At 40.0% G+C, this 12,735-nt stretch overlaps 1 protein-coding gene across 1 annotated transcript in view; it reads left to right on the top strand.

The window, feature by feature from the left end:
• LOC146328144 (solute carrier family 12 member 9) overlaps positions 1-12,735 on the top strand; it is a 76,389-nt gene that overhangs the window by 52,564 nt on the left and 11,090 nt on the right. The window contains exon 10 of the mRNA XM_084717001.1: positions 10,241-10,433. Coding sequence (XP_084573127.1) covers positions 10,241-10,433 — 193 coding nt within the window. The remainder of the gene's footprint in view (positions 1-10,240; positions 10,434-12,735) is intronic.

Below are 12,735 nucleotides of genomic sequence, written 5' to 3'. Positions count from 1 at the left end.
AAGAAAAGCAGCAATAGTTTAGAACGTCGTTTTCTTTCAATCAACTAATCAATCATTGCAGCTCTACTCATAAGTCTCCCACTATCTGTGTTCTATGTCATGCTGGGTTAACAAGGTTCCCCATGTTTTTATCATATTTTAGTCACCAGGTTGATCCTCTTTTGTACAATGAGCAACCCAGGTAAAAGTGTTGTGGCGGAAATTCTGCATGACTTTGTTGATATAAAACCTTTCATTCTGGTCAAAGATTTACCCCTTCACTTTACTTTAATCTAATGACTATTTAATATGTTGGTCTCATGTCTAAATCAGCACCCTGCCTACTTTGATATAAACACTTTCAACATGGTCGTGAATTGAATGCAGTCAGATTAATACAGCAGCACAAGGAAAAACATGCAGAGATGAGAGAGTAATTTGTGTCCTCTTCCACCTTCTGAGATCGCTGTAGTAAATCTCAATATTTATCTGTTACACACAACATTATAAAATCGGTTGAATAAAAAAAAAGAGATTAAAATGGCTTTACAACTATGGTAATAAGTTGACCAGCATGCTGTATTTTTTCGTTCTAACTGCATGGACGAATAAATGAATATCCAACAAAATGCATCATGGCTCATTATGTAAATGTCCTCTTATGCCTGAATGAAGCCATAAGGAACATAAAAGTAAAAGCCATCAATGTCTGATTGATTAAAGGCAATCACTTTAAAGGAAAATTCTGTTTTATTTCAATCTGACATATTTTCCATTAGCGTTGTGATTGTGACTCTGAGGGTCATGCTACCTTTGCACTCACCATCTTCGTTGTAAATATTTTGGGAAACACTAATGACTAATGCATGACAACATACATATATAAGTTTTGCTTCCGCCTTCTGGCTAAGCTCTCTTTTCATCACAACAGTGCGTTAAATCGAATGTAATACCGGTCCCACTGCTTCGATTCTCTGGCCCATCTCACGCTCCATTGTCCCCTCCCTCAAGAACAAGACCACGGGATACTTAAACTCCCTCACTTGGGGTAGACAATCCACCGGTTCCCTGCTGAGAAGCCCCCAGCTGCTTCACACAGAGTCTTACCCTGCCACCTGACCCAACTCACCACCAGATGGTGATCAGTTGACAGCTCAGCCCCTCTCTTCACCCGAGTGTCCAATGCATATAGCCTCAGGTCAGATGATACGATACAAAATCGATCATTGACCTTCGGCCTAGGGTGCTTTGGTACCACGTACACTTATGACCATCCTTATGCTCGAACATGGTGTTCATTATGGACAGTCCATGACTAGCACAGAAGTCCAATAACAAACACCCACTCAGGTTCAAATCAGGGAGGCCGTTCCTCCCAGTCATGCCTCTTCAAGTGTCATTGTTTGACGGGAGAAGTTTTGATACTACTTGGTACTGGGTTATTTCAATCAATACCTTAAAGGAGAGGAGAGACTTCACCCAGAAACCCAAAACCCTGGGTTTTACCATTACCAGTAGACAAAACATGCTGCAACATTAGCTGTAACTATCAGGACAGGATTCCTTGATCATATTGTGTACTTTATTGGGTAACAAAGTGAGATTGATCCCATCATACATTAGTGTTCTAGTATATTTAGGGCAAGTCCCATTGAGGTGAATTGATTATCATGTTCTATCAGGCTGGTCCAATATCAAGTGATATGTTAAGTTCTTAAGTGCTTTCTTAAAGTCAGTCCAGTCTCCACTGGTGTCGTGCCAGTATTGGGACGCTGGCTGACGTAATGTCTCATACACTCACTGACCTCTCACTTATAGAATCTGGCATCTCCTGGCAGCCCCTCTGTGTCTGAGTGTGTGTGTGTGTGTGTGTGTGTGTGTGTGTGTGTGTGTGTGTGTGTGTGTGTGTGTGTGTGAGCGAGTGTAAGGATAAAGTTTCTGTCCCCACTTTCCCTCAATTATGACGTGTCTTTTGGCTAAAGGCCGGGTCTCCTCTCTCCATCTTCATCGCTCTCTGTTTCTTTTTCTTAATGTCTCTAAGGACTTGATTGGCAGCGATTATTTCAGGGTGCTTTTGCTGTGTCAGCTAAGTGACATCAGTCGCTGGAGAACAAGAGGGACAGCAGAAGGGGTGAGAGCGAGGTGATTGCATGGAGGGACTGCAGAGACAAAAGAGATGGGTGGGGGAGGGCGGACCTGGTGGGCAAGCTTTTAGTGTAATTACACCCACTCTCCAATGGGATGGAGAGAGGGATAAGATGAGATGGCACCGCTGATGCTAAGTGATGAAGTCAAGAAGAAATAAAAGCAAAGTTTAAAGACAGTCGACCGGTACAGTGGGCACTAGCTAGGTTAGGCCTAATACAGGTACATCAGGATGATACAGTTGTCCACTTATGATATGATGAAGGTTCCGACTAAGTTTTAACAGGTTAATATGTTTTATTATTATCTTGTTTCAAAAGTCTCATTGGATAAATTTTCTGTGCTGTGGGAGGATTTTACCCAACAGCTTGAGGAAAGTCAGTCTTTAAAACCTGCAGTGAAACCTGCCTAACTCTGGTTTAAAGAGCTACCAACCATCTTGCTGAGTAGACAGTTTCAAATGGCAACTCAAAATATACCTTTTTAATGTGACTTGTAAACAGCCATATACTAGATCGTCTATGCATGTTCTTCCTTGTGTATCTACTTTAAATTTTTTATTTTATTTTATTGTATTTTGTGGGTGAATTTTGTTGTTGTTTGTATTTGCTGCGAAATTGTAAATCACTTTGAGCTGTGGTCTGTGCATGAAAGGTGCTATATAAATTAAGTTCATTCATTCATTCATTCATTCATCTATCATTGGTGAGATATGCAGGGATTGAACTGAATTTCAGTGTCCCATGTAGTCTAAATGCTTTTTGATTTCTTTGTGGATCACTGCTGCAGAGGGGTTGAAAAGCAAGAGTGAAAATAAATCCACTTTTTAATCCCAAAAGTTTGAAACTTTCCCATCCTGCCAATAAAGGACCCGGAATCAGAGCGACTCTGGTGTTTCTTCCTCCAGAAGCTCCACTCTGCCACCAACCCTCTCATCCAGAGCTCCCCAGCTCTGAGCAGCTGTCTGTCAGCTCTGTGTCTCTGCTCCGTCCAATGCTCTTGGCCCGGGGCTAATGCCCAGCAATAGACATAAATGAACTTATCTGAAGGTCAAAAGTCAAAGGTTACCAGGTGAGCTGAATAACTCCAGGGCTGAGCATGTTGCATGGTGGCTGCACTCTTTTCAATGTTCTCTTTCTGATAATGCTGTTTTATAGTGACTTTTCTAACTGAAACACCCAGTCTGAGATGACCTGTGATTGTTTAAATCTACAGTCATGGGCCAGATTTCCTAAAGCCTGAAAACAGAGCAGAAGAGGAAAAGCAGAAGTCTAGTTTTCTCTCAGATCACTTGATTTACAATATGCTGAAAGGTTACTATTATTATTATTGGCCACTGATGCCAAAAAATTGTTGCCTACCGCAGCTTTAAGTCCAATTTTGACATCTGCCTCAAAAATCCAGTATTGATGTGGTTCCAACTACTAATAATAATTTTGACAGGATCAGATCAGATTTACTGTCTGAGTTACACAGGATGAGACTCTTGAATATTTGTGTCAAATATTTGCTTTCAGCCTCTTTGATGTTTAAAAGTATTAACTTTAAATAGCTTGACCAATAGGAGGTCTAAAGACTGTCTCATGGCTGTCTCTCTCTGTTGATCCCTCCGTTTCTCTCCCGTTCTAATTTGGCTTCCTGGTGGTCTCACCCCCTGCTGTCCTCTCAATACTTAAGCACTTTCCTGCTGTGTAATGCTCAGCAGTGGTTACTTTTCCCTCTCTTAAATAGTCTAAATATGTTAGTGGATCTGTGCAGGAAGCCAGCTGGTCATTTGAGGTGTATTGTATAATTACAACTGGGCATATTTTAATGACTGTTTATCCACACGGCTGCAGTTATTGCAGGGAAACTGGGGTCAATTACGTGATCCTCCAAATATGTGAGCGCTTCTATCCACTGTGTTGCTCCCAACTCAAACTCCTTCAACTCATTTACTCCTAAATAAAACACACAGACACATGAAAGTACGCCTAACAGCTACGTATGTGCAATGAGTACAAATAATACAGTCATTCATATATGAATTCAAGCTCAGACTCACAAACACTGAGAGGTCTACAGCAATCTGCAGCTTATCTGTGTGTGGTGTTTGTTTTAATTGCTCTTGTTCCAGCATTAACTCCACATTTGTTTTGATGCTGCTGTGCACTCAGATTAAATGGTTCGGTCGGTGTGTGTGTGTGTGTGTGTGTGTATGCATATGTGTGCAAGGAGAACTATGGTTTGTCTGACACTGAGATTCTGAAATCTGATCTTTTAAAAATATTTCAGCCTGTCTGTCAACTTGTCCTGTGTGTAATAAATGTGGGAGAGGGGCAGTAATTCAGCTCATATTCAAATTTTGAAAGCAATGATTTTTTTAATACAAAAAAAACACAGGACATTGACAGGAAAGTTAAGACAGCCACCCAGATTGAAGAGTGGGATGGGATCTCAGCCAGGGGCTTCAGGGCAGGCTTGCAGGGCAGACAGACCAGTTTTGTTTTTTGTGTTTTTGTGATTGAATGGCAAATACTTCTGTTCTGGGTATTGCTCAGAGATCCCCTTATCGTCAGTATACCTTGGACAGCCATTCATCCTCTGAATGCCCCAACTTTAATTTAGTTTGTGGTTGTAAAGTTTCATGAGGCTGTGATTATCCTACAGGTCACAACAGGTCATTTTATACATAGAGATCAAGTTAAAAAAAAATCCCTCTGACTACAATGAAACGACTACCATGGAAACTAACATCATCACACATGAATATGGTTGGGCTCATTGAGTCAACAAGAGTCTCACCTTTCCAGTTGTACCTAATGTGTGATACTTAAATATTGTTTAGGGACAACAGGATGCAGGAATATTCTGATAGAATATGTGAAAATAACACAGTAATGCTTGCAAAAAACTGTGTGGTTTCTGCCCCAAGCTGCTTGGGGCAAAGTGGGCATGTCTGTGAAGGGGAGACTCTTAAGTACACATGTAACCATTTCTCTTAAGATATCTTGAGTTGAGAAGTCAAAGGACCCCTGAAAAAACTGATTGAGCCAAAAATTGAGCCAAACTTTGGAGAGTTATTCAGCCCTCTTTCCAACAAACTGGCGCCAAAGGATTCCTTCAGTCTTTGTATGAAACCAGTATCTTGACTCTAGCTTTGAAAGTGAGCCAGCTTTAGCTTCTGAAAGACAGTGATGTTGACCATGTCCACATGAAGGTGAAGAAGTTAAAAAATGATTTGTTGACATTGCCAATGCAGCAATTTTATTAACACCTTGTTATTATAATAAAGTGTTTGCATGTTTGTGTGTGTTGTCTGCATGGATGACATCAGCTGCACATACTGTCAAGTCTCTGGTAGGGGGAATTGGGAGTCATGTGACACTGAAATTGAGCAGGCAAAAGAAATTCTTTCATGGGTGTATATTTAGCATATTTTTTAACTTTTTGAATGTAAAAGAAGCTCGTTAACTTTTCTTTTTTTTTCTTCACTTGATCCAAACAGCATGATAGTCATTAAAAGACACACTCCACTCAACATACAGAAACATACCAGTAAAATGTACTGAACATTCAAGTTTATTCCAAGTAATTCCAAATCCATAAAATCAACTGTAAAACCATCTTAAAAATTCAGAACTTAATGGAATCACCACCTATCTTTGGCAATACATAATAAATTGGTATGTTCCTCACCTTGAAATTGGCTTCGCCCATCACTGCAGTATATTGGCGCAGAGTGTAAGGTGTACAGGTGAGCAGGGAGAAAAAAATCATGTGGGAGGTTCAATCAAAAGTGCAGCACCAAGAGAGTCTTTGGCATTTTGGTGGAACAGTTTTTTAGCTCTGAGGATAGGCCATGTCTGTTTCTGGTGAACATCATTCTGCTGCCAATCTGGGGCCTGTAAGTAAACTTTGACTCATATGTAAGAACATTTTGGAGACAGGCTTCAATTCACCACCTCAACATCTGCATCACCAATTCTTCCTGATTGTAGAAATTAAATGTTACTTAAATATAACTTATAAATCCACATTATCATATACATTTAAACCAGCAGTGTCATTTGTCTTTGTACTTGTAGTGAGCCATAACTATTCCATGAGCACCTGTCAGTTTGAAAAGATTTGATCTGACTGATCCATCAATCAGACTTCATTTGCTTAGCAGTTTCACAAAAACAAAATGTAACACAAAGTGCTTCATGCAATTAAAGAATACCCCCCCCCCCCCAATTCATTTTTACTCACCCAAAGCAATGACTTTGTTATTAATAAAGAACTAAAATAAGAGGAGCACTCATTAAAAACAGGAACTGAGGAAACGCTATCATCAGTGAGGAAGCACCAGAGGCAGGATTAAAAACTCAAAATAAAAAGATAAGGTAAATAAATTAAAATGAATCAATAAATAAAAACTCTAAACAGTAGATTAAAAAGTAAATGAAAGGTTAAGATCACAAGATAAAATAATTGAACACTAAAAGAGAGGATGCGTACTGAAATGAATAAAAACAAAAATAAAAGGTAAAGTGTTGAAAGAAAAACAATCCAGAAAATAAAGATAAATAAATAAGGTACTAACAATAATAAATAGATAAAAATGATATACCAACTACTTAAAAACAGAATAAAACATAAATAAATATAATACAACTCAAGTTCACTCAGTATTTCATTCTTCACCCACCCTCCGAGCACAGAGGAGAGGGTCAGACTGTAGTCTTTGGTAAATAACTGATGAACCGACTGTCATCGGTTGTAGAAATCCAAGATTACATCAAATAGCATCAAAGAAATCCTGAACACAGCGTCAATAGTTTTTAATAATATCTTGCATATATCACCAAGTATAATTGCTACAGTGAGCAGGACTGTGCTGACAGGTGGACAGAGCGCACTGGAGACACACAGTCGTTACACCCCATATCCTCGTTATCAGTCTTAATCTTAATGCAGTTCACCATAATGCAATTAATGCATTGCATTTTTTTATTATTTTTTTTAAAAGTTGTCTTCACATATCAAACTTCCATCTTCAAATAATATCTCAGGGAGGTGGATACGACTGATTGACAGTCTTTTTGGTGAGGTGTGAAGCAATCAGTCTGATTGCTGTAAACTTGTTGTTACTGCCACTGATCAGCAGCTCATTTCTAAGCATCCACAGTCATGAGGTGCTTTGCATTGACCATGTATGTTTGAATGTGGGCATACAGAGCAGTCCTGTTCCATTACTTTTTAGAAGGGCCAGATTTGAAGCGTGAAGAGGCCGGACATTTACGTTTCCTGTCTCATCTGTAAAAATTAGGAAATTAAATGTGTAGAATGCAACTTTTTTCCTCCACTTTTTTAGTTTTCTCAGTTGGAAAAGAAACATTAGATACTAAAGTACAGAAAAAACAATGCACTTTGTAATCATAGATTAGAAGTAGCTTGTTTTAATAAACACAATGGTTGCATTTAACATCTTTTTAATCAGTTTGATTCTCCCACATTCATTCTCCTTAAACTGCCTGAGTTAAACCTTTTTAATAAAGCGCCTTTGTACATAACCAATTAATTAGCTTACTAGCAAAATGATGATCTCCCAATAAACAGTGTTAATAAACATAAACGTAGAATGTTAGCAAGTTATTTAAATAAAACCAGGATGATATAAATTTTTATATTTATAAATGATCAGAGGACTGGATTGAGGTTGTTTAAGGGCCCGATTTGGCCCATGGGCTGCTAGTTGAATAGATCTGGGATGGAGGGAAGGATATCATTAATTAAGGGCATTTCGTTAACCATTTGTTAACCATTGTTGGAGTGAAGAAGTTGGTGTGTTGGGAGGGTGCACATGGGGACAATTCCAAACCTTGTTTAAAGGTATAATCTGCAACATTTTCCTACAGAAAACAATGTAGACTCATATGATATAATCCCTTTCAGTCATCACTTATGAACCACTACAATGCGCAGAGGTGGCTCTATCTGCAGAGACCCTGACCTCTGCCTGTATTTCCTTATTTTTTCTCATTATTTTGCTGTGCTCGAGGCTTTTTACCAACCCAAAGCGTCAGTATTTGACGTCCTGACTCCACTTTTAAGGATTAGAGGATGGAGGTCATAGAGTATAAAAGTTCATTCAGGATCTAATTGAAACAGATCTGCCTTTCTTTATGAAAGTAGACCATAGCGTGGGAATAAGGTCAGAAAGCAGTAATACTCTGACTGAAAATGTATTTCTTTGTTCTTGCTAGACTTAAATTAATCATTATGAGATTTTCGTTTCATTGATTTCAACCCAGGTGTATGGATAACCATGTTCAGAGAATCTTGATTTCTTACCAGCTGCCTTTTCACTGAAACCCTCTGTGGTTTGTCAAATCCCTCTCAGCACTGACATTTGGGAAGTGCCTCTTCAGACATGTTGGCCATGAGCTAGTAGCTAAAAAAAGGTTTTTCTTATCATATCCTCTAAAGAACCCCTCTAAAGAACTTTAAGAACCCACGTGTGCCTGAAAGGATCATCACTATACTTTATCATATGGAATATGCCAGATTACAACTGTCAAGCAATACCATGAAGTCATTAAGTTTGTCATGTTTACAGAATGTTAATTTTAATATGTTTGGTTAAAATAATGGTTTTGCCTCAAAAAAAAAAACAAAAAAACACCACATTTGAAGTTTGCACAGTGAGATGCACATGTCATCCAGAGTACCCTACAAAATTCAGTCCCAAGTGTCTTTACACTATGTAATACTGTAAATCTCGATTTAATGACCAAACTAAGTTGTGTGTTTTCACTACAGTCACAACCATGGTGTGATGCCTGTTTGTTTTTCAAAGGGTCGATGGTATTTCTGTCTGTCTGAACAAATTGTTCCATCTCTCCAGGTTTTATTAACAACACATTATTACGCCTTAGAGGCATTTTTTCATTTTTAGAAAAATTCTCATTACAAATAGCATGTTTTTTATAACACTGTTCCACTAATCTGCAGAACGTGTTTGCAGAGATCTTTGACACATTATGACAGAACTTGCTTTTATGTCTCTGTTTGAAGTACTTGAATAAGTGGAGACCAAACACATCAGGCCTCTATTAGCAACATTAGATAGACCCTCAAAAAGAAATGACAATTGATCAACAGTCTTTCAAGCTGTTGTAATCAATATTCTTATATTAATAATGGATCAAATAAATATCTGTAATGTGAGAGGAGCTGCTTGTATGAATCCAGGAAACAGGGACAACACCAGCTGTGATGCAGCTTTGAGTGGACAGGAATGATTGAAACTGGCATACAGTGATGACACTGTGTGTGTCATCAAGCTCTTAAGATTTTGCTAACCATGTATGAGGTGAGTTTGGTTAATATGAGGTAAGAGTGATTTGTGAGAGAATAGGGCCTGAAATTTTCTGTTGTCAGTCGGTGGTGCTGTGACTATGATTCACACACCCCTCCTTCCAGTGTCCTTGTTTGGATCACACCCATCTTCAACCTCTGCAGTAACTTTGATCTCAACTACACATCTGTAAAGTTTCAAGACTGCATCATGCATGGTTGTGACATCATAGTGTTGACAAAATCAGCGTCGGTGGTAGTTCCTGCTACAGGTGGCTCAACATTCTGCCGTGGTGGTACAACCCCACACAGAATCCAGGGGGTAAAAACATTAGTCACTCGTAAATTATCATCCAGTTCTTTAGTTCCCCTCAGCTAACTGGTTTGGTTTCTTAACTGTTTGTTTCAGTTTCACTGCTCTCAACAACCTTGATTCCAGCTGCAGCAGGCAGCAAAATGTCCAGCGTGTGCTACCTGCCCTGCACCAAATGGCAGATGGACTAGTTAGCAAGTAGCTAGTGAACACAGTGAAGAACCTACTTAAGGATATGGCTAGTACAGTAAGGATAACTTTTACTAGTGTGAAAGGAGGAATATTTGATAGAGCCTAAAGAATTTAAGCACCCTAATACACAGCCATCTGAAATAAAAATAAAACCAAAAACAAGTAGCAGATATCAGGGAGGAACCTTCATCACATGAGAAGTGGGCAAATCTGATGTATGCTAATGATTGAAATGTGAATTGCTTCCACCCTAACTTTTACCTCTCCCCTCTCCTGTTCTCTTCATAGGCCAACCTTTCGTTACTTCACCTGGCACACATGTGTGTTGGGCATTGTGGGTTGCGCTGTCATGATGTTCCTGATCAACGCCATCTATGCCTCAGCCAGCATCGCCTTCATGCTGCTGCTGCTTCTGCTGATTCACTACCTCAGTCCCACCTCCAGCTGGGGCTACATCAGCCAGGCTCTTATTTTCCACCAGGTCTGAGACACACACAAACAAACACACACACACACACACACACACACACACACACACACACACACACACACACACACACTCAATACTGCATTGTCATTACTAGAGCAACTAAAATCTCATCCCCTCAGCTTTACAAGAGCCTGTACCTCTGCCAAGCAATCGTTCTATCAGGTTTATAGAGACATGCAGACACACACACACACACACACACACACACACAAACACAGACAGACACAGACAGACTGATTTCTGCTGCCTCTCCCTCAGCCAAGCCCTCTGCATTTAGCAGACAAAAACACACATTTTCCCTCACTGTCTTGTCTCACACATACACACAACACTGCTTTGTCATTCTTACAGCAGCTATCTATCACATTTATATCAGGTTTACCAGACACACACACACACACACACACACACACACACACACACACTTGCATATTTCCCTCAGCGATCTCTCTACATTCATTACACACACGCATACTCACTAACATATACACACACACACACACACACACACACACACACACACACACACACACACACACACACACACACAAGCTTTACATCATCCAGCTCTCCATGTCCTCTATCTGGTGAGCCTGTTGCTCTCAAGGAGAGGGGGCACTGTTGCCAGGAGGGCCTGTTGCCGAGGGGAACCGTTGCCAAGGCTGCGGGCAGGGGTTATGGGCAGGGAGGGTGAGGGTGGCTGGGTTTGCCAGCAGCTTGTCAGGAGGCAGAACATTATTACAACCACTTAACTTATTGAGCTTTTCCTCCTCATTCTCCTTTCCCTCCTTTCCTTTCATTCATCCTGTTCTCTGCATCTCCTCCTCCCTCTCTCCTTCCTCTGCTGTTTTTCTCAACCCATAAACAGGAACTACCAATCTGATTGTCCACTCTTAGTGCCACCTATCAGAGTCAGAAGGTGATAGGTAGTTGGCTTGATACCATGGATGGATTACTGAACAGGCCTATGGGCCCCTGAGTCACATCTTCTGTATGTAGAGACTGTTAACAAAAAGACGTTGTCCATTTACACTGGAGAAAAAAATCCACCAACATCTGGCTTTTGTCTTCAGTAGGAAAGGGCACAGTTATTCCCAGGTCAAATGACTCTACAGTAGTCACTAGTATTTATCAGTTTCTGGCAGGGGTAAAAACATGACACCCAGTTAGACACACTAATTTTCACCCCTTTTCCACTGCAGTGTCAGTGATTCTTTGTCGTCTCAAGCACAAATTTCATCCGTCTCCGTTCAAGCAACGCTCAAGCATTTATTCCTAATTAGTCAGTTGAATTTGAAAGAGATACTGACGTAAAAGATATTAAAACGTAACCATGTGACTTGCCTCTATGCTGCTTTCTTCTTTTTAGTAACTGTTTTTGCTGCATTTGTGACATTTCACATCCGAGAAAATTTTAGATTTTTTTGTGGGTTTACCCTCGTTTTAACTGCATATACTCACTAATTTTTATGTAAAAAAAACAAAAACAAAAAAGATATGCAAAACTACCACAAAGACATGCACGAAACAACTGAAGAGACACCCAAAACAACCACAGAGAGAAACAAAAAGGCCACAAAGACTCACAAACTAATCACAAAAACCCACAAAAAAAAACACAAAGAGACAAACAAAGCGACCTCAGAGACACACAAAATATCTTTGTTCTATGTGCAAGGGGTGTGTGGGGCATTTCACCAGTGTGTGTCCAGGGTCCCACTGTCTCATAATCTGTCCATGACTGTAGGTCATTTGGAGTTCTAAATAGGAATTGTGTCATGTTAAAATAAAAGTCGTTCATTTATTACAGTGAATGAACAATATAACTAGTAACACTGTTCAGTTTATTATTGCCAAGAACCAAGGCTTTATGGGTGTCTTAACATATTTTTGCTTCCTTTCTTTAAAACTGGGCCCCAGCCTGCCGATTACAGTAATAAGCCAAGAAGAAGAGGCCAAGTGAATGCATGTATAAATCTCATACATGCACTCATCTTCCACTCCTGCCTTCCTCCAGCAGTAGTCAGTGTGGCAGGGTGCCAACTGGGTGACATTGAAGCAGGCACGGGGGACACAACAGCTCGCAACAAAAAAACACACTGGGAGATAACAGGCGGCTGACAACAGTGTTTAGGAGAGAAAGCGAACGAAGAAAAAGACAAACTGAGGCAAGAAACGCTGATGGTATCATGGGAGGGAAAGATAGAGACAGAATATAAGCAGGGAGAGGGGATGAGTGATTGAGAAACTAAGTGATGGATGAGACTGAAGCGACAGAGAAATGATGATAGCC

This window comes from Lutjanus erythropterus, chromosome 4 (assembly GCF_056507025.1).
Source record: "Lutjanus erythropterus isolate fLutEry1 chromosome 4, fLutEry1.hap2, whole genome shotgun sequence".
Taxonomy (NCBI): Eukaryota; Metazoa; Chordata; class Actinopteri; order Lutjaniformes; family Lutjanidae; genus Lutjanus; species Lutjanus erythropterus.
The sequence above is the reverse complement of the archived record's forward strand: the minus strand, read 5'-3'. Positions and strand labels throughout refer to the sequence as shown.